At 41.6% G+C, this 23,655-nt stretch overlaps 1 protein-coding gene across 3 annotated transcripts in view; it reads left to right on the top strand.

The window, feature by feature from the left end:
• The window catches only part of PKN2 (protein kinase N2), a 165,200-nt gene that overhangs the window by 80,680 nt on the left and 60,865 nt on the right, over positions 1-23,655 (top strand). For all 3 annotated transcript variants that reach the window (XM_040360077.1, XM_040360076.1, XM_040360075.1), the window contains exon 2: positions 6,311-6,608. In XM_040360077.1, coding sequence (XP_040216011.1) covers positions 6,341-6,608 — 268 coding nt within the window. In that variant the 5' untranslated portion in view covers positions 6,311-6,340. The remainder of the gene's footprint in view (positions 1-6,310; positions 6,609-23,655) is intronic.

Below are 23,655 nucleotides of genomic sequence, written 5' to 3'. Positions count from 1 at the left end.
GACTGCAGTTAGAGGAAGGAATAATGGCATTTACTAAAGATCAGAGGATTTCCTAATGCACTTGCTTCTGGTCTCTTTTCTGTTTTGACATTTTCGAAGTAATTGTCATTATAGAGCTTTAACGGTTAACCTGGCAAATTAATTCTTCCCACTAAAAACATTTTTCCCGAGGCAAAACCACAAAGCATGTTTTCATTCAACAGTCATAGAGCATCTTTAATTTGACAGGCATGCTGCACTGCTAACGTTTGTGAGAGGTCTGGCTGATTTTTGCATTTGAAAACAAAAGGAATAGAGAAACATTGGGCACAGAGTAAAAATTCCAATCCAACGTGCTGAATGTTAAAAGCATAAAAACTTGTCAAGGAAAGACGCTGTTCAAAGAAAAATCAAATCTTTCCCATATCTTAAAATGAAAGGGTATCAACGATCGTCTTCTTGGTGATCCATTTCCCTCTATACTACACTTAACCCCACTCCCAATTAAAACAATGTTCTACAAGGCTGCAAAGGAGCTGATTGATTGCCCCCCCCCCTCCTTCCTCGCTACCCCCTATAACTGGAAATGATAGCAAACACCACCAACTAGAGTAAATTACATTATGATTACACTTCACTTCTACCAGAGATGTCTCAGATGCCCATCAGAATCAAAGTTAATATCATTCCAGCTAGATAGTGCTACTGCTAGGACTTTGAAACGCCTGATCTAGTGCTATGCATTTGAGCTCCGTATTCTGTTTGACCACCTGCCTGTTTATACAATGATCAGTACCACCTCCGCTTTAATACATCTTGTATTCTGCACGTTTACATACATACATACATACATACATACATACATACATACATACATACATACATACATATGTTTCAGAGTGCAGAATAACAAATACTGAAAGCAAGTGTGTTTTTTTTTTTTGAAAATTGGATCTGCAGATATGACAGGCTTTACAAGGCTTGGGAAGTGGGTAAAAACTGGCAATAATACGAATGTGGGGGACAAAGACTTGTCTACCTAGCCCTGCAGAGCAAAAATCCATATACATACTTTTTTCCTCTTTTTCTCTTTCGAATCCGGTTCCACGCTGAAATTTCAGCGGCGGCTACTTTGTAGGCGGGTGCAGAAGATGGCCCTCAAATTGCATGAAAGTCAGACCAATGTAGTGCATGAACTACTTTGACGTTGCGCATATATGAATGTGTATCATTGAGAAAACATGGGGAAATACTTGTCATGCAATCTTGATGTGCGCCTTTGAACAAATTTACAGCTTTGGACAAGTGTGAATGGAGCCTAAGGCCCTGCATGTAACACGTAAGTTCCCAATACTGTGACACAAATCCTATGTCATTTAACCAAGACATAGTTTGGTTTTAGTTGCAGTGCAATGTATCTTAGCAGCATAACTGAAGTTGGCTGTACTTGGCTTGAAATTTGCCTGGTTCAGCAGGGACCGGCTGAACTTTGATCCATATATGGGACCCTGGTTGAACAGAAGTTGAGCTACAATGTATAAATGCTGCAGTGCTGTTTAGTGTTTTATGACGGCAGGGAAGTCTCCCAGCTGTCGGAACACAATTGGCTCAGCGGAGTGATTCCCCCATCCACCTTGAATGTGTGCATGGGGAAATCAGTACCTTTGTGTTTTTTTACAAAATTAACGTCCTCTTTCTTTTTTCTTTTTTTTGTGAATGACATTACGGCGGACACATCGGACACTTTTGACGCTATTTTGGGACCATTGTCATTTATACAACGATCGGTGCTATACAAATGCACTAATTACTGTGTAAATGACACTGGCAGGGAAGGGGTTAGCCACTAGGCGGCAAGGAAGGGGTTAAGTGTGTCCTAGGGAGTGATTCTAACTTTGTGGGGCCTGGGCTACGAGTGACACATCAGTGATCACTGCTCCAGATGACGGGGAGCGGTAGATCACTGTCCTGTTACTAGGCAGTAGAGCTGCACGATTCTGGTAAAAATGAGAATCACGATTCTTTTGCTTAGACTAAAGATCACGATTCTCTCATGATTCTCTCATAACCGAAACAAAGAAAAACCTTTCCCATTCATCTTTTTGTTTAGGAAAATCTAAAAACCCAGTAGTGAATAAATACCAAAGCTCCATTTGTGACCGCACAATTGTCATTCAAAATGCGAAAGCGCTGAAAATTGGCTGGGGCAAGGAGGAGTTAAAAGTGCCTGGTATTGAAGTGGTTAATCAGTACAGTATTTGTCTGAAAAAAATTGAAAGCCCACGCATGCTCAGAAATTACAGAATACAATATATTGCATCCCTTCTGAAGTTGTATGCTGGCGTTCGATGATTTTTGTAACTTTACTTTTAGTAACCCCCTCATTATTGATATGAGACTAGCATGCAACAAATAATTTGTCTGATATTCTCATTATGTGTACGGAGCTTTTGGACGTATTCCTTCACTAGTGTATGTGAGATTGGCTGTATGCTGCCTGGGCACTTGGCTGATTATTCCCAGGCGCAGATATTTTTAGTTTGCTCTGTACATAAACTGTTGAGACAAATTAAACAAAACTCAAATATATAGTGTGTGTATAAGCGCCTAAGCTCCTCCTGCTTTTCAGCTTGCGGTGTTGGTTAGCATTTGATGACGGTATAGAACTAGCTATTAAAGTGATTCTATGCCCCTGATATTTTTAGTTCGTAATTTGTAAATGCGGTAAGGCAGCTACATGGAGTTTGATGTTTTAATGGCATTCAAGTATGCTGTAGATTTAAAATGGACCTGCACACAAGCCTTAAAGCCCAACTCGGGGGGGGGGGGGGGTTTCCGATGCAGTAGGGCTGTGCCTGCACTGCACGGGTCGACTGCCCAAGCGCAGCCCCACTGCTTTGGAAAACCATTTTCCATCCATCCTCTGTTCTATCTTGCCAAAAAGACCACCTGTGATTTTCAGGGAGGGCTGCAATGTAAGCCCTAGCCCTGGCGGCCGGCTCTCTTGTAAAAGCATTCCTAGCGGCGAACTAGACACTGGATTGCTTTAACAAGTAGCAGAAAGGGACGTTCCTCTCCTGCTGCCTTCTGTGGCTGTACTGGATTTCCCACCCCATGAGTGCTTCCGCCGGCTAATCGTAGAGCCCAGCAAAAAACCCAATCGGCTTTGTTGAGCTCTATAAACTAGTAACAGGGTAGCGATAGTCACATGACGTTCGGTTACCTGGATGTAATCAAAAGCATTTGATCGCACTGATCTTGGTGTAATCAAATGTTTTTAAGTGCAGAGGAGGGATTTGGGGTATTGTAGATCTGTCACCTGCTTATTGCATGGATGTTTACATTTCTTGTGGCAGCAATTAATTATAGCGATCAACATTTAAAAAAAAAAAAAAAAAAAAAAATGTAAACAGTGTAATAAAGAGTTGCCCATGGTCTCTGACTTCATACAGCATAGACATGAGATGATGGCTGCCATGAGACAGATAATGCTAACCTTAGATGATTGTGCAGTTTGGCAACTGATGGGCCCAGAAGATAGTTTGTTAGAAATAATTTCATAAAGCCTGATACTTGGAGTTGGGCTTTTTGTAATGGGTGGCACATTTTTTCTTTGACTGAAATGTAAGCAAGTTTACATTGCAATGTGAAACCTTGGTTATGAGATCCTTGATTATCAATTATTTAACTCTTTCATCCGCTTTGCAGGGGACAAAGTGCTGTGATATTGTGTGTTTGGTGAAATTATGATAAAATAAAATGGAAATGTGTGCAACCTAAACCCCATGGTTTTAATGTTAACTGTTAGGGCAATTTGGTTTCTTGCTGGCTGGTAAGTGAGCTGGAAGCTTTTGTTTATTTTGTGATGTGTCACCCTTCCACGTGTTCCTTGCTGCAAAGGCCAGGGTGGTTGCCTTTTGTACTGAAATACATAAAATGAAGGTCTTTGTGTGGGCTTAAAGTATGTGGGAAGCTTTGCCTTGTAAAGCAACTTGGTTAAAAAAAATATATGCAAGGCTTAGTGTGTGTGTGTGTGTGTGTGTGTGTGTGTGTGTGTGTGTGTGTGTGTGTGTGTGTGTGTGTGTGTGTGTGTGTGTGTGTGTTACAGACCAAAAGTTTGGACACACCTTCTCATTCAAAGAGTTTTCTTTATTTTCATGACTATGAAAATTGTAGATTCACACTGAAGGCATCCAAACTATGAATTAACACATGTGGAATTATACATAACAAAAAAGTGTGAAACAACTGAAAATATATTTCATATTCTAGGTTCTTCAAAGTAGCCACCTTTTGCTTTGATTACTGCTTTGCACACTCTTGGCATTCTCTTGATGAGCTTCAAGAGGTAGTCACCTGGCGCAGCACCCCATCACTCTCACTGGAGGTGTGTTTGGGGTCATTGTCCTGTTGAAAAATAAATGATGGTCCAACTAAACGCAAACCGGATGGAATAGCATGCCGCTGCAAGATGCTGTGGTAGCCATGCGTGTTCAGTATGCCTTCAATTTTGAATAAATTCCCAACAGTGTCACCAGCAAAGCACCCCCACACCATCGCACCTCCTCCTCCATGCTTCACAGTGGGAACCAGGCATGTAGAGTCCATCCGTTCACCTTTTCTGCGTCGCACAAACACACGGGGGTTGGAACCAAAGATCTCAAGTTTGGACTCATCAGACCAAAGCACAGATTTCCACTGGTCTAATGTCCATTCCTTGTGTTCTTTAGCCCAAACAAGTCTCTTCTGCTTGTTGCCTTTCTTTAGCAAGGTAATAGATCAATCCACAAAATGCATAGAGCTATTACGGTATATGCCGTGTCCCTATAATTCATTTGATATGGTCAATATGTATAATTTTTGCTATTAATCATTTAAAATCATGTGGCAACTTGTCTGTATGGATATACATTCTTATGAATTGTACCAGTTACCGTATATTGTATTGGATATACACTCCTTCATGATTATTGCGTTTTTTTATATGGTAATTTAAACAGTTTTTTTTTTTTTAAACCTCGTGCTTCAAAGTCCAATCCCCTGTTCCCTCATTTTTTACACATTCAAGCCCCCCCCCCCCCCCCCCAAGCCTTAAATTGGTTAATGTATGGTCTGCCTTACACATCTTTGTTATAAAAGGAAATTATAAAAAAAAATTATATGAAACCTACACCTAGATAATTCTGGAGATTGCTGTTATTGCTGATCTCTACTCCTTCAAAATGCTGGTTTTAATGCCAATTTCACCACTGTCGGTATACAGTCGCTCTGCAAGAGGGATTTCCCCATCCACACATTTGAGGTAGATTCATAGATTCATTTTTCTGCTGGTTGAACAAAAGAAAATTGTGTATGGTCTATTTCTTTGGGACATTTCGACTTGGGTCGATTATGGAAGTCAGAAGCTCTAACTTTATACTTCTTGCCTGCAGTCTTGCTCTGGCTTGGTGAAAGCATTGCTGTGCTCTAGTTACTGTTTGACTTTTATTTTTCTGTAATCTTGGATCGCTTTATGAAAATGTTCCATACATGTTAGCCCATCCTCTGATACCCAGGATTAAAGGGGTTTTAAAGGAATTATTTTTTTCCCTAAATAGCTTCCTATCTAACTGCAGTCCGCCTTCACTTACCTCATCCTTCAATTTTACTTTTAAATGTCCTTATTTATTTTGAGAAATGCTCACTTCCTGTTCTTCTGTCTGTAACTCACCACCGCAATGCAAGGCTTTCTCCCTGGTGTGTAGAAAGTCTCTTGAGGGGGGAGGACGCCAGCAGGAGTGTCAGGACGCCCACTAACACACAGCTCCTTTATCTGCAAAGTAGAGAGTGTCCTGACTTGCCTGCTTGCCCCCTCCCCCCTCAAGAGGCTTTCTCCACACCAGGAAGAAAGCCTTGCATTACGGTGTTGAGTTAGAGACAGAAGAACAGGAAGTGAGGATTTCTCAGAAGAAATAAGGACTTTTTAAAAGCAAAATTAAAGGACGAGGTAAGTGATGGAGGACGGCACTAAGGTAAAGGAAGCTATTTTGGGGGGGGAAAAAATCCTTTACAACCCCTTTAAGGGGAACATTGTCTTTTGGGACACCAAAGCACTTGCCTCCCTCTTACCAGAAAAAGCTGCTTGTGTCAGAAAATGTCCCTCACTTTCATGAGTCTAGAACTTGGCCCTTCCTTGTGTTTTGCATTTGGCTTTTGGAGTATTTTCTGTCTCCCGAAGTACATAGAATTGCCTTTTTAATGTACCGTATGTAATCTATATAAGGAGTTAGAGGAACTGTTAGGTTTGCTTTGTAGGAAAGTTGGTTGACTTTTTTTTTTCTCCCCCCTACAGGACACCAGAACCCACATCGCTCCCGAACCAATGGGTATTAATCAGAAAATAGACTTTTCGGACCCCATGTCACAGCCAAACTTGGATGAAATAAAGGATCAGATCAAGCGCGAAATCAGAAAAGAACTTAAAATTAAAGAAGGTGCCGAAAACCTCCGAAAGGTTACTACAGATAAAAAAAACTTGGCTTATGTGGACAATATTTTAAAGAAGTCAAATAAAAAGCTAGAGGAATTGCATAACAGTCTTCAGGAGCTAAATGCACATATTGTTGTTCGGGAAGCAGAGGACCTTCCAGGTACTCCAGAGTGCAAGGAGATTGTGTGTGTGTGTGTGTGTGTGTGTGTGTGTGTGTGTAAAACTTGCATGGACTGTATACTGTTTGTTCCTTTTATATACATTAAAGTGTTAACCCCAAAAAATGTTTTAGATGCTAGTACCTTAAACCAGATTAAACGGCACAGTGCTTGTGCCGTTATCTGCCCCTCTCTCGAAGGTAAAAAAAAACCTGGCTGAACCTGCAACTTCCTGTATCCCCCCCCCCCCCCCTTTCTGTGCTGACCACGATAATCGGCTGCTGAGCCCTGACCACCGTGGTCAGCGTACGTCCCTGTCATCCACAGCCCTGCTCTGCTCTTTTCCCCCCTCCTCCCTGCTCTGTCTGTCTCTGCCCTGCCTCAGCCCCCCCGCCGCTATTAAAAAAAAAAAAAAAAAAAATTATAAAGGGTCCCTGTTGACCCCTTTTATTATAGATGGGCATAGCACACTGGATAAATCTTTTATAAAAACGAGGTATGTAAATATCTTTTTAAAGCGATCCTTAGGCTGGTCACATGACTCTCGCTGGTTTCCAGGGCTACTGCAGGAGAGGCTGAGTGGCCATGTGACCTCCCCAGGTGACGTCAGAGGAAGATCTCCGCCCCTCCTGCAGTAGCCACGGACCGGCCTGAAGATCGTTCTTGCATGCCTCATTTTGATAAGACTTGTACAGTGAGTAATGCCTAACTCTAATAGAGTGGCTGCCAGTGATTTATAAGTTAAAGTAAACACTTTTAAGTGAACCGTTCACTCCCAAGTTTTCATTTATAGTTTTTGGATTTACTTTCTGTCAGTGTTTATTTTTGCTGTTCCTATGGGTATTTTTATTTTTTTCAATGCATTTTCCACATAAATTCAGACACATCCAATCCATATCCTGAATCTTGCTTGCTAGACATCACTTACTGCGCTTTTGAATTAGTCTAAATACGGTTTACGCTACTAAATTGACATCACTAACACTGTACCTAATCCTGGAGTTAGATAGAGAAAGGGTAACCGCTCAAAGAGAACCAGATAATCAAGTGCCTAGGGTGCAGGCAATGCAATCAGGATGCAGGTTTGGATACAAGAAAGGGCTGGGACAGCCACACTCCAAAAAAAAAACTTCTCCTTTTATTAAAAATGTGATCCATTTTTAATAAAAGGAGAAGTTTTTTTGGAGTGCGGCTGTCCCAGCCCTTTCTTGTATCCAAACCTAATCCTGGAGTTAGACTTTCATACAAAACACATTTTGTTTTAGATCAAGAAATCTATGTCCGTCAGTCCAGTTTTTATGAATTCATCACTACACAGTTTATTTGGCGTTCTTGTCATTGTTATTTGCTCTGTTGGCATTTGTGAGAATTGTGTTGGCCCAGATGATTCAAAACAGATTAGCCAATCGGTGTGGTATATTTGATTTTTATAAAGGAGTTTTAAAAAAGAATGCCAAAGAACAGTAAGGTTTCAGGAATACAGTTAATTTTCACATATATTATGTAAAACGGAATAGGCTGTTGTACATAGGCCTGGCCATAAATATTGACACCCCAGCATTTGTCAGATAATGCACCACTTTGCCATGAAAATTGTTGCAATTACAAGTGTTTGGGCATTCTCATGTTTACTTCTTTTGTTTGTATTGGTACTACAAAAAGTTAGAGAAACAAAAGTCCAAATCTGACATATTTCATGCAAAACTCCAAAAATTGACTGGACAAAATTGGCACCTTCTCAAAATTGTAAGAAATAATTGCATTCCAAGTTTGTGATGCTACTGTAATTTGTAATTAAACTCACCTGTATCAATTACCAGGTACTGACAATATAGAAATCACCCGTTAAAATGGGTGAAAAAATGGACTTTCTGTTGTGGGTGAGTTGAGAGCAAAAATCGTGGAAAAGCATGGACAATCTCAAGGTTACACATCCATCTCCAGAGATCTTAATGTTCCTGTGTCCACTGCATAACATTGTCAAGAAGTTTACAGCCCATGGCACTGTAGCCAATCTCCTTGGAAAAATTGATCAAAGTTTGCAATGAAGCATTATTCGATTGGTGGCTTTTCGCTGCAATTTTTTGGGGGAAATGGCTGGTGTTAACGCTTCAATAATCGCAGATCAATGGCTAATATGGTGTTGGGATGATTAAAGCACATTATTTCTGTCATTGCATTGTAATATAAGAATAAATGGTTCAACTCACCATAATGCAGAATCTGCCACCAGATTAGGGCTGCACGATTCTGGTCAAAATGAGAATCACGATTCTTTTGCTTAGACAAAAGATCACGATTCTCTCTCGATTATCAAAAATGTAATGCCAGAACCCCCCCCCCCCCCAAAAAAAAATAAAAAAATAAACCTGTGATTTATCTGAAAATATGAATATATAAAAAAAGAGACCAGTGATATGTCTATAATGTTAAAGATCATATAACTCCTATGAAAAAAGCAGAATAAAACTTTGATTCTGATTTTTTCATAGGAGTTATATGGTCTTTAACATTATAGACCAGTGATGGCGAACCTTGGCACCCCAGATGTTTTGGAACTACATTTCCCATGATGCTCAGCTACACTGCAGAGTACATGAGCACCATGGGAAATGTAGTTCCAAAACATCTGGGGTGCCAAGGTTCACCATCACTGTTATAGACATATCACTGGTCTCTTTTTTTTTTTTTTTTTTTTATAGATCAGAAGCAGTACTGCCAGCAACCATTGGGTGGCGCATGGATACACACAGTTGTACAGAACTGTGAGAAGGTTTAATACATCAGAAGCAGTACCGCCGGCAACCACTGGGTGGCGCATGGATACAAACTACTGTTGTGAGAGAAGCTCAGGCATCTATCCAGCGGCGCAGGCTGCTGACGTCGGTTTCGATGTCGGCGGCATTTGCGTTCCACGCTGGTTACGTGGAACCAGCGGTGAACACAGAAGAATCGCGGGTCATCCCACGGGGAGATCGCGGGCGGGGAGAATCGAAATCGCGATTCTGTCCGCGATTAATCGTGCAGCTCTACACCAGATGCAGTTTGTCACTTGCCACGTCACCTACAACCAGGTGTGGATTGTCACTTGCCAAGTCTCCTTCCACCAGGTATGGATTGTCGCTTGCCACGTCACCTGCCACCAGGTGTGGATTGCCATATCGCCATGTCACCTGCTGTGGGGGCCGCACATGCCAGTGAGGTAGAACGGTAATGCGGGGTGGGTGGTATGAGATGATCTCATCACTCTGCTCCCCCGCCTCGCTGCAGTGTAGCAGCCCGCTGTGTGGGCGGAGGTGCCGAGATCTGGGCGGGCAGTGAGATGTTATCTCTCTGCTTGTGATCTTGCGCTAAAAGTGTCAAATCAATACATGCAAACTCCAAAACAGTGCAAATATGTGATAAGGTGCTATCTATGTAATGCCAAATGGCTCATATATAAAAATGAAATTATATAATAGATAATAAATAAACAATGCGCTAACATATGTTGACCCACAAACAGATACTGATACAATATTTAAGAGTGATCAAATATATATAAAGTGTCACTGTGCAGATCAGACAAAAGTGTAAAAAATTTACGAAAAAGTGCAACGCTGCAAAAAAAAGTGCAAACATTGCCAAAGGTGCAAAAAATACAAAAAGTGCTAAACGTGCAGGAGTGAACCAATGTACACAATATGAATGGTTCAATAATGCAATGTGAAAAAAGATGTGAATGAGAGTCAAGTAAATAAACGTCCCCAATTAATCAATAATGGGACGAATCCTCCAATGTCTCCAAACTCTTCATTGTGTTATTGAACCATGGTGTCTCTCCTTCACCAGTCTCAGAACTCTCACCTTACACATATAAAAAACAGGCACATCAATTGTTTATCTTCCACTCCTTTCTGATGTTAAGATACCAGGATTAATATATCGTTACTTCTCTCCTTTATCCCCTGCGATCTCTCCTTTCTGCAGCAAATCACTTTGTTGTCGCAGGTAAGACTTGGAGCATCTCAAAGGATGCATTTGTGTTTTATGACATTCATATTACACCCGCCTGTCATAAAACACAAATACATCCTTTGAGATGCTCCGAGTCTTACCTGCGACAACATTGCATTATTGAACCATTCATATTGTGTACATTGGTACACTCCTGCGCGTTTAGCATTTTTCGTACCTTTCGCAATTTTTGCACTTTAGGCGCATTGTTTATTTATCATCTATTCTATAATTTCATTTTTATATATGAGCCATTTAGTATTGCATAGATGGCACCTTATCGCATATTTGCACCGTTTTGGAGTTTGCATGTATTGATTTTTCACTTTTTAGACATATTTATTTACGTGTACAGTGAACACAATCGGATCTAGCAGCTTCTGTCTCTTAGACTTCCCCACATTCATATCTACTCACTAGTAGCGCAAGAGACTTTTTTAACTTTTATCTCTCTACTTGCCCACCGCCGCACCTCACACAGTGCAGCCTTCGCTGCCCGGCTGCAAATAGGCCGTGGCTCGGGGGTTTGGGAACCTTGCCCAAGAGCACCTGTGGAGAGATCTCAAAACAGCAGTTGGGGGAAAAGGAACCCTTTCAATCTGAGAGACCTGGAGCAGTTGGCAAAAGAGGGGGTCCAAAATTCCAGGCGAGAAGTGGAAAAATTTAATTGAGGGTGCCAATAATTTTGTCATGTTAAGTTCATTTTTTGGAGTTTTGTGTGGAATGTGTCATATTTGACTTTTTTCCTCTCCACTTTGTATCATACCATTATAAACAAAAGAAATATGAGCATGCCTAAAACATTTGTAATTGCAACAATTTTATGGGTGAAGTGGTGCATTATCTGACAAATGCAGTACTTATTCGGAGTTTATCAATCCTACTGTATTCATATTATTGGTGTTGCCAGAAGGGGGAAAGATTTGCAATGATTGGTTGGTTAGTCCAGGAGGTCACCATCCAAAATGTCAGTATTAACCACAAAGTAGACCGTTCACAGCTGTTCTTTATGATCCTGCACATTTCAGATCATGGCCTTTTTTCATACGGCTATTTAAAGAGCACTAAACCACTTTCAATGTAAACCTTTCCTAAAAGAAATGTTGGGGCTGACATGGCTGACCTTTTGAAAATGCTAGTTGCTCAGCCATTCCACAACTTTGAGTCACTGACCTGGAAAATGATAACAGGTACGGGGAACCTTCTAGACATAAGAAGGTCAAAGGAAACCTTTCATGTAAAAAACGGTTGGCCATTGCTGACCTCTTTCTAAAAATGCTTGCTTTTTTTTTTTTTTTTTAGTTTTCTAGCCCACCTTGTATTTTCTGTGTAAATTTAGAAGCACACCTACATTTCTGACAGGGTGGATTTGATTTAAATCATATTTTAAATTGCGGGTAAAAAGGCTTGATTTAAATCGCCTCCAATTAAATCATTTTTAAAGAGCAACTGTCATCTCTGTCCCGTAGCCGCTCCTCCTCTGACCCGCTGGTGATGCGGCAGTAACGCAACAAAGTGAGTGATGTGGTGGCAGCAGGTGAGTGGATGCCTGTTGTGCCCCATGCACACGAGACGCAAACACATCTAAACACACGTTTTCAAAGGCAAAAACCGGCGTTTAAAACGCCTGTTTTGCCGCGAATTTCGCGGCGTTTTACCGCGTTTGCGTTTAGTTAAGAGACATCATAAGACCCTCCCTAAGCTCAAAAAACAATATTATTTAACCATTTCAGCCATTTTGTGAGACCAGAGTGAGTAGCAGCTGAAAGAGCAGCAGTATACTTGTATTTAGCGTGTCACTTGCCACATCACCTGCCACAAGCTGCGGATTGTCCACTTGCCATGTCACCTGCCACAAGTTGTGAATTGTCCACTTGCCATGTCATCTGCCACGTCACCTGCCACAAGTTGTGGATTGTCCACTGGCCACGTCACCTGCCACAAGTTGTGGATTGTCCACTGGCCACGTCACCTGGCCACATCACCTGCCACAAGTTGTGGTTTGTCCACTTGCCACATCACCTGGCCATGTCACCTGCCACAATTTGTGGATTGTCCACTGGCCACGTCACCTGCCACACGTTGTGGATTGTCCACAATGCAATGCAAACAATTACAGTTTTTTTTTTTTTTTTTATGGTTTTTCATCATTTGCCATCATTTTTGAGATTTCTAATGTAAAAAAATAGGTCACCTTTAAAAACGCCTATAAACGAAATCGCGCAAAACAACGTTTTGCCGCATTTAGCGTCTGAAACGCGAAAACTTTTGTGTCTGAACCCATTTTTTTGCTTCTGGAAAAACGAGGGTAAACTCAACTGCCTAAAAACGGCAATAAACGAGATTGTGTGCATGGACACATAGGATAACATTGAATGTGTTCAGGGGCAGTTAAAAAATGTCCAAATGCCTCTGAACTCGAGTTTTCCAGCGTCTCGTGTGCATGGGGCCTTAACAGGCTTCCATGATGGTTTTAAAAAGACAGGTGCTCTTTAAATGTAAGGACCTATTCTTGCTGGTAGTTAGAATCTTTAATATTTGCAAACAAAATTTAAGGTTTTTCCATTTAGAATAATAAGCTGTCAAGTTGGTAAAACGTCAATATCGGAATCGTTTCAATCATACAGTTTATAGTGTACATTGTTTTGCAAAAGAATGGGATAAAGGAATATTCCTGAACTTTGTTTTATCTCATGGTTATTGTGAAATTGTGTGAATGTATCAATGCAGTGCATTGAAAATGTAAATATTGTAGAATATACAACTTCATAACTAGGCTCCATTTCATGCTGAAGAAACAACATTATTGATGTATCCTAAATGGAAAACTATTTTAGATAGACCTTTTTACTCCAAAAGCATTTTATTAAAATAAATCCCCTTTAACTACTTTGCGTCCGCGCTATAGCCGAATGATGGCTACAGCGCGGACCTACTTTGCTGGGAGAATGTCTATTGTGCTTGAGCGGCCTGCACGCCCACTGCTCGCTCTGTGATCAGCGAGTCTGGGACAGACTGCGCTATAAACAAAAATAGAGCGACAATTTTGAAAAAAAAAAAAATAATTTTCCTTTTTGCTATAATAAATATCCCCCAAAAATATCAAAAAAAAACTTATTTTTTTCCCCTCAGTTTAGGCCGATGCGTATTCTACATATTTTTGTTAAAAGAAAATCACAATAAGCGGTTTCAAAATTTATAGTTTTTACAAAATAGGGGATAGTTTTATTGCATTTCGTTTTTATATATATATATATATATATATATATATATATATATATATATATATATATATATATATATATATATATATATATATATATATATATATATATATATATATATATATATATATATATATATATATATATATATATATATATATATATATATATATATATATATATATATATATATATATATATATATATATATATAATTTTTTTTTTTTTTTTTTTTTTTTTTTTTTTTTTTACTAGTAATGGCGGCGATCAGCGTTTTTTTTTTTTTTTCGGTACTGTGACATTATGGCGGACACTTTTGACACATTTTTGGGACCATTGGTATTTTTATAGCGATCAGTGCTATAAAAATGCATTGATTACTATAAAAATGCCACTGGCAGTGAAGGGGTTAACACTAGGGGGCGGGGAAGGGGTTAAAGCAGAGGTTCAGCCGGAAAAACAACTGTATGCCATTACATCCAGCATACTGCTGACATCTGCAGTATGCTGTGTGTTTTTTTTTTTTCTCTCGCTGTACTTACCGTTTTCACCCGGCTTCCGTGTTCTCGCTCCCCCGGAGAGTAGGCGTTCCTAAGACCAGGCATAGATGATTGACGTGCGGGTAAAGCGCGTCACGCCTTCCGACAATATTTGAGATGGAACTCGGCTCTTTACGGCGCCTGTGCCTGCCGTGTAGAGCTGACTGCACAGGCGCCGCAAAGTGCCGAGTCCCAGCTCGGATATTTTTGGAAGGCGTGATGCGCTTAAACCGCACGTCAATCATCTATGCCTCGTCTTAGGAACGCCTACTTTCCAGGGGAGCGAGAACCCGGAAGCCGGGTGAAAACAACGATAAGACGGTAAGTACAGCGAAAAAAAAAAAAAATCCAGCATACCGTCGATGTCAGCAGTATGCTGGATGTAACGGTATATAGATGTTTTAGGCTGAACCCCTGCTTTAAGTAGGTTCCATTGGTGTGTTCTAACTGTAGGGGGGTGGCCTCACTAGGGAAATTTGACACACACAGCGCAGCTCCGCCCTGCCCCTCGCTGGCTCCCACTACTTCCTTCTTGTCCAGAGAGATGCACTGCTTTGAGGCTCGGAGCTGGATCGAGATCAGGCCTTGAAAATGTATTCATACCCTTTTGAAATCGTCCACATTTATGTCATGTTGCAACCAAAAACATAAATGTATTTTATTGGGATTTTATGTGATAGACCAACATAATGGCACATAATTGTGAAGTGGAAGGAAAATGATAAATGTTGTTTTTTAACACTTTGTTACAAATATATGCAAAATTTAGCAAAAAAAAAAAAAAATGTGGCATTTGTTTTCAGCCCCCTGAGTCAATACTTTGTAGAACCACCTTTTGCTGCAGATCTTTAGGGATGTCTCAAAGCTTTGCACATCTAAAGTTTGAAATTTTTGCCCATTCTTCTTTCCATCCAATCTGACAGAGCTTGAGCTATATTGCAGAGCATAACTGAACGGCAATTTTCAAGTCTTGCCAAACATTCTCAATTGGATTTAGGTCTGGACTTTGGGCCGTATGAGTATGCTTTGATCCAAACTTTTCCATGGTAGCTCTGACTGTATGTTTAGGGTTGTTTTCCTGCTGGAAGATGAACCTCCTTCCCCAGTGTCGTCTTTTGCTGACTCTTAACAGGTTTTCTTCTAAGATTGTCCTGTATTTGACTCCATCTATTTTCCCATCAACTCTGACCAGCTTCCCTGTCCCTGCTGAAGAAAAGCATCCCTCCCACATTGGGGATGGTGTGTTCAGGGTGATGTGTAGTGTTTTTTGCCACACATAGCGTTTTTATCTTTTAGGCCAAAAAGATCTATTTTGGTCTCATCTGACCAGAACATCTTCTTCTGCATGTTTGCTGTGTCCCCCACATGGCTTCTCGCAAACTGCAAACAGGATTTATTATGGCTTTCTTGCAACTCTTCCATAAAGGCTAGATTTGTGGAGTACACGACTAATAGTTGTCCTACGGACAGATTTTCCCACCTGAGCGGTGGATCTCTGCAGCTCCTCTGGATTTTACCATGGACCACTTGGCTGCTTCTCGGATTAATGCTCTCCTTGTCCGCCCTGTCGGTTTAGGTGGACGGCCATGTCTTGGTAGGTTTGCAGTTGTTCCATACTCTCTCCATTTTCGGATGATGGATTGAGATGGATTAACCTAACCCTGCTTTAAACTTTTCCACAACTTTATCCCTGACCTCTCTGGTGTGTTCCTTGACCTCCCATGAAGCTTTTTGTTCCTTAAGGTTCTCTAACAAACCTGAGGAGGGCTTCACAGAACAGCTGTATTTATACTGAGTTTAAATTGCACACAAGTGAATCTATTTACTAAATTAGGTGACTTCTGAAATCAATTGGTTCCACTCGATTTTGTGTGGTTTTTGAGTAAAGAGCTGAAATACAAATGCACGCCACACCTTTCAGGTATTTATGTGTAAAAAAAAATGTTTTTCTTCCACCTCACAATTATGTGCCACTTTGTGTTGGTCTATCACATGAAATCCCAGTAAAATTTACGTTTTTGGTTGCAACCTGACAAACTGGAAAATTTTAAGGGGTTATGAATACTTTTTCAAGGCACTGTAAGTATAAGGGGGTGGACTGGAAGCTAAACATGGAATTTTTTGAATTTTATTTTTTCTTTAATGCACAGACTGCATTAAAGTGGTTGTAAAATAACCTGCAAGACAGTCATAATGAGCTAGCATGCATTGCATACTAGCTCATTATGAAATCCTTACTTTAGGTCAGGGCTTGACACATTTGCTTGTATAATCTAGGAGCCATCTAAAAAGAGTTAGGAGCCAGTCTTTTGGCTGCGTGCTCCTCTATCCCCCCCCCCATGCTTCTCTGGTCCCCGTGCTCCTCTATTCCCCCCCCCCCTCTCATGCTGCTCTGGTCCCTGTGCTCCTCTGTCCCCTCCCCCTCATGCTGCTCTGGTCCCTGTGCTCCTCTATCCCACCCCCCCCCCATGCTGCTCTGGTCCCTGTGCTCCTCTATTCCCCGCCATGCTGCTCTGGTCCCTGTGCTCCTCTATCCCCCCCCCCCCCTTTGCTGCTCAGGTCCCCATGCTCTTCTATTCCCCCCTTTGCTGCTCAGGTCCCCCATGCTCTATCCCCCCCCCAATGCTGCTTTGGCCCCCCATGTGCCGCTATTCTCCCCCCCCCCCCAGCGCTCACCTCTCCCTGGCTAGTTGAATTCAGCGTGACTGAATACAGACATGCTCCTTGGGAGTCGCACTGTGAAGCTCATCATACGATCCGGAAGGACGGCGACCACACAAAGCTGTGACATAGGAGGCGAGCGCTGCAGGGAGGTGGAGACAGAGGAGTGGAGAGGGGGGCGGTGGTCCGCTGTCACTGAAGTCCCGATGGCCAGTACATGCCTGGAGCCTGTACGTCATTGAGCACTGGACACTTGTCAACACTGTAATTATTGAAATGTAATATTGCATTATAACACGTATACGTTTATAAAATTTTGAAACTTGATATGTTTTATTAGCACTCTTATTTGGTTTCCTTGATATCATAGGGCAGGGGTGTCCAAACTTTTTTCAAAGAGGGCCAGATTTGATGAAGTGAACATGCGCGAGGGCCCACCATTTCCCCTTTCATTCTTTGAACCATTGAACCATTAAAATTCCATCTAAGTGTGATCGAGCGCTAATACACTGCCCAACAAGAATTCACTTGCCTTGGCTGTGGCCGTGTGTGGTGAAGAGATAAGCTTGGGCGTGTTATTTGGATATATGTATCTTTTGTGGCCCCCAATGAATCCCCATGCACTGCTTGGCACGAGCTCGGGTGTGTTATTTGGAAATACCGTATTTATCGGCGTATAACATGCACCTTCACTTGAAGAGGGAAGTTTCAGGGAAAAAATAAATAAAACATTTAAATAAAGAACTTTGAAGCAAAATGTCAGTCCATGAATGCAGCCCTCGCCATTGCCCATGAATGCAGCCCTCGCCATTGCCCATGAATGCAGCCCTCGCCATTGCCCATGAATGCAGCCCTCGCCATTGCCCATGAATGCAGCCCTCGCCATTGCCCATGAATGCAGCCCTCGCCATTGCCCATGAATGCAGCCCTCGCCATTGCCCATGAATGCAGCCCTCGCCATTGCCCATGAATGCAGCCCTCGCCATTGCCCATGAATGCAGCCCTCTCCATTGCCCATGAAATGCAGCCTCGTCTGTGATGGATTACACAGCGCAGAAATCTCCTGTGTACCCGGCAATCAGTCATACACGGTCCCACATGTGATAGACAGAACAGTGGTCCAATCCTGGGCCAGGAGTTGGACTGTGTGACTGATTGCTGGGTGCACAGGAGATCGTCGCTCCGCACCCTCCTTCTACTTCTAGACAGCAAGAATCGGCGCTCGGGAAAACGTTGGGGGGCATATGGATATATAAATTCTCTATCCAAATTACCAGTGGGTCCGTTCGAAATCGGAATGCGGACCGTAATTGACCCGTGGGCTGGACTTTAGACACGCCCTTTTATAGGGTATGTTATACAGCAGCTTTTACATTTTTGTAAAAGAATTGGCGTGAGATAACAATTGAATTATTGATTTACGTTTATTTGCCTTTTCACATGCATGTCTAACATTTAAAAAAAAGTTATTTTTGGCAGAAATAAGACTTCCCAAAAAAAAAAAAGCATTGCAGGACTTGATTAACCAGCCTTTGCAGCAAGGAGCAACGCATGTCAAAACAAAAAAAAAATCTCTCGGCTCAATTACTAGCCAGCTTTCAACAAACCAAATTGACCCAGTCCAACAATTAATGTTTAAAAACACAATAAGGGCAGGAATGCCTGGAGGGAGCCTACCCCTCCTTCACCACTCACAGACCGGAAGGTTTTCCCCCTTAATGACCGTGCATTTTTTTTGCGATGCGTCGCTTTAACTGACGATTGTGGTCGTGCAACGCTGTACACAAACAAAATTGTCCCCCCCCCCTCAAATGGCTTTCTTTTAGTGGTATTTGATCATCACTGCAGTTTCTTTTTGCGCTATAAACAAAAAAGAGCAATTTGTTTGAAAAAAAAAAAAAAAACATTTTTACTCTGCTATAATAAATATCCCAAAAGAAGAAGAAAAAAGTCTTTATCCGTTAAGGCCAATATGTAGTCTTCATATTTTTGGTAAAAAAATTGCGATAAGCATACATTGCGGCGGACAGATTGGACACTTTTTTTGGGGACCATTGATACAGCGATCGGCACTAAAAATGGCCACTGATTACTGTATAAATGTCACTGGCAGGGGTTAACACTAGGGGGCAATCAAGGGGTTAAGTGTGTTCCCTGGGAGTGTTTCTAACTGTATGGGGGCTGGGCTGACTAGAGGAGGAGAGAGAGATCGCTGTTCCCAATCACTAGAAACAGCAGATCTCTCTCTAACTCCCGTGTCAGAACGAGGATCTGTCTTTTACATTGATGGATTCACGTAAAATACACATATATGTGGTATTGATGCGATCGTCATGAGTAGGAGAATTTATTTTGGGTTGTTCTTTGGTAGGTTATGGTCATAACCGGAAATATTCAGCTAAATTAAAAATATCGGGAGATATCCATTACCATTTACCACCAAATTAAAGCCCTATTTGTCCTGAAACCAAAAAGGTATAGTCCACCTGGATGCGCAAAGTAGTTGTGATATGTATGGTTTTACTAACACATTGTTTAAAAAAAAAAAATTATGCTTTAGGCATTAATATTTATTTTTACCCATTATACCCCTTTCACACTGGAGGTGTTTTTCAGGCACTAAAAATAGCGCCTGAAAAAAGCCTCCTCTGCAAGCCCAGTGTGAAAACCTGAGTGCTTTCACGCTAGGGTGCTGCGCTGGCAGGGCGTGAATACACCACTCCTAAAGCGCCCCTGCTCATTGAAATCAATGGGCAGCATCGCTGGCTGTAGCAGCGCTTTGCAGGCGCTTTTAATCCTTTTTCAGACGCTAGAGGGGGGTTAAAAGTGCCCTGCTAGGGGCCAAAAAGTACTGCAAAAATGGCGCTAAAGCGCCGCTAGAAATGGCGGCGATTTGGCGCTGATGCCCAGGCGCTGCGAGTGTGAAAGCACTCTTAAGGGCAAAGGGGTTAAAAGTACTGTATACGAATGCACTGGACTTCCAGCACTGGATACTTTTTTTTTTTTTTTTTTGAGGGGTGGGCTCCCTTCAGGCATGGCTGCCCTTAATCCATTATTTATATATGTGCTCCAATTCAGGAGACTCTCAAAATCATAGTTAGGATTGCAGTACACTGGGGTTCAGTGACATGGCCGCTGCAGCTTATTCGCTTTAAGTCCATTTTGTTTTGTTTTTTCAGGCTGGCTGGCAAGTTAACTGGGAATGTTTGCTTCTTAGAAGCGTATCTGCTCCACTTGTTTTTATTTGATAGTGTGACACAGATACTGCTACTGAATTCAGTGCATAGTTGCCAATCTCATGCAAACTGTGCACACTTGCGGTACAATGGAATCCTAAAATATTGGAAGGGGCGTGGTGATCAGATCTGCCACTGCTGATGTAGCTTGTCAATTAGGACCTGGCTACATGTAGTCCTCATTGCATTTGTTACTGTAACTTCCTTGCCTTGAGCTGCAGTGGCTGGGAATGGGGGAGCATGTGAGACGCAAATGGAGGATTTGGCTCAGTCAGGTAATAGTGACAGGAATTGGGGCTTGTTTAGACTGTCTTGAACTAAACACGAGTGTTGATGTGTTTTGGAGCCCCCTCTTGAGGCACCATCTACTCTAAATACCGAACACCTTCAAGAATATGTAGACAAACTCCCCTGTTTAAGATCATAGAAGTTATGATACTGAGTTCTTGGTGCTATAAAGGGTGTGTGCCTGTTTAGTATTATATAATGTATTACTCATGGAATTCTAATTGTGTCCGACTATTAAAGCAAACTCGATCCAATCAGAAAACAAAATGTTGGATCAATATTATTTGCCAACAGTATGAGTGAATATTTCCTTGCCCTCGTTGCAGTGTGTTGGCTTCATGTACATTTTAAAGGGTTAGCTCATCCCTCCTGCAGCTATGAGTAAAGTTGAATAATGCCTCTGCTGTTTATACCTTAGAGTGGTGCTAAGCCCAGGACTCTACATTCACTATATCTGGTCTCCCATAGTACACAGAACATGGAAATGCAATTATTTTAGTAAACATAACTGCTAAATGCCTCTTATGGGCAGTATATAGCTGTCCTGTGACTTCTAACAGTGTTCAGTCAAGCACTAGCTAAAGCTTGTAGCAGATGCTTTCATACTGCACTGAGCTGACCTATCAGGATCCAGGACCCCTGGACAGTGCTGATTTTTCCCTGTGACGATCACGTGCACTCTCCCAAGAAGTAAAAAAAAAATCGATCCATGCCATTACTGCTTGCCCACCCTATCACAGGAGTGAGCTCTTCTGATTTAATTCCTTGTGTGGTTTGCTGTCTCCCCTCTCACAGCAACCCACACAGGGATGGAAGAGTGAGCATACTCAAATTTTTCCAGACAGGCGGTACCTAAATGACCTACAGCAGAGGCATTATTCAACTTTAATCAAAGCTGTCCATTTGTTTTTAAGCCTGGTACACACTAACCGTCTTTTTTTTATTTATTTTTTTATTTTTTTCGCCGCCGGGGTTGAGCAAAAAAAAAAACCTTAACCCCAGTCGGAGCCACTGTACGACATTAGTACAGTGATCTCCCCTGCTGAGATTTCGTGTTCCGCCAGAACATGCTGATCGGTGCGCTCCACCATTAGCTGAGAATGCTGATTCTGGCACTTCTCTCCTTCATGTATTTTTTTTTTTTTTTTGCAAGAAAATTAATCGGAGCACCCAAACATTATATAAATTTTTTTAGCAGACACCATAGGGAATAAAATGGCGGTCATTGTAACTTTTTTTTTTTCTTGCACTGTATTTGCGCAATCATTTATCAAATGCCTTTTTTTGGGGGAAAAAATGGTTTCATGATTTAAAAAATATCAAAACGGTAAAATTGGCCCAATTTTTTTGTATAATGTGATTTTACGCCGAGTAAATTGATACCCAACATGTCACGCTTTAAAATTGTGCACACTCATGGAATGGCGCCAAACTTCGGTACTTAAAATCTCGATAAGCGACGCTTTTTTACAGGTTACTATTTTCAAGTTCCAGAGGAGGTCTAGTGATAGAATTGTTGCACACACTCTAACACACGCAGTGATACCTCACATGTGGGGTTTGAACGGCGTTTACATATGTAGGCGGAACTTGCATGCACTTTCGCTTCTGAGCGTGAGCTACCGGGGACTTTTCACTTTTTTTTTCTTTATCACTTTTATTCCTATTACAAGGAATGTAAACATCCCTTGTAATAGGAATCACTGTGACAGGTCCTCTTTATGCAGAGATGTGGGGTCAAATAAGTCCCTCACATCTCTCCTCCAGGCTTGAAAGCATGAGATCGTGAAAATAAATTCACCATCTCATGCCGACAGCCGCTTTGTTTACTTCTGGGTACCCGGGCGTGACGTGACAACGTCGCGCCCGGGCCTTCGACAGTCATAGATGACTGGAAATCTCTATCGTCTTGAGCCGGCATCGGCCGATTCGTTCTCCGGGCCCCCGATGGCACGGGAAAGCCCGGAAGAAGCACCGAATAGCGTGCACAAAATCATCGGCAGAAGACGGTGATATCTGAATGACACCTGTCGCAGGCATCATTCAGATATCAGCGAACAAAGTTGCGGACGTCATATGACGTCCACCTGAGGACAAGTGGTTAAACATTTGAACTAGCTGACAAATTTAATTGTGCACCTTACTCAATAAATTAAAGCGGGGGGGTTTCGCGGCAAATCCTGTTTTTTTTTTTTTTTTTTTTTGTATTTTTTTTTTTATTCAATGGGGTTTTACAATATAAAGGTATACTCGCTTGTTTGGTGTCTGCAATTTTCCCATGTCTGTTTTCGTAGCATAAAAGAACTTAAAATCGGTTACAGTCAGTTTCCATTTTGCTTGTGGGCATTGTGAACCCGGAAGTCGCACTGTGAAAGGCTATACTACGGTATTTATCTCTGGGGGGAAAAAAGGTGTGGCTTTTGAGCATGTAGGTAGTGCAATGATTGTGTTTGAATATAGTTGTCTTGGATGAACCTCTGCTTTAAACCTTATCCTATAACTGGAAGGTCTGAAAAACATTAATTTGACAGTACCTGTGGGCCTCATTGTAGATATGGTCATATCAGATCTAGTGATGCAGGTTATTAAATCTGTTGAATTGCATAAAAGTGATTCTACAATGTTCAAGATTCAAGCCATGTATGGGCAGGATTATTGTACCAGCTGATTGTAAGTCAATTAGGAAAGAAAATTGTATCATCTATGGCGTGCTTTTAATCTCCAGTAAGTAGCTTCAGAGCTCCTAGCAATCTGTTTTACTTGTATGCAATCGGCCATTCAATGGTTAACCCAGGGTTTGACAAATTTGCTTGGAATCTGGGAGCCAGCTAAAAAAGTTAGGAGCCAGAAAACGCACCCCGTCCCGACGAGCTTGCGTGCAGAAGCGAACACATACGTGAGCAGCGCCCGCATATGTAAACTGTGTTCAAACCACATATGTGAGGTATCGCCACGATTGGTAGAGCGAGAGCAATAATTCTAGCCCTAGACCTCCTCTGTAACTCAAAACATGCAACCTGTAGATTTTTTTAAACGTCGCCTATGAAGATTTTAAAGGGTAAAAGTTTGTCGGCATTCCACGAGCAGACGCAATTTTGAAGCGTG

The sequence above is a fragment of the Rana temporaria genome, chromosome 7, assembly GCF_905171775.1.
Source record: "Rana temporaria chromosome 7, aRanTem1.1, whole genome shotgun sequence".
Classification (NCBI taxonomy): domain Eukaryota; kingdom Metazoa; phylum Chordata; class Amphibia; order Anura; family Ranidae; genus Rana; species Rana temporaria.
Note: the sequence above shows the minus strand (reverse complement) of the source record. Positions and strands in the feature narration are given on the sequence as shown.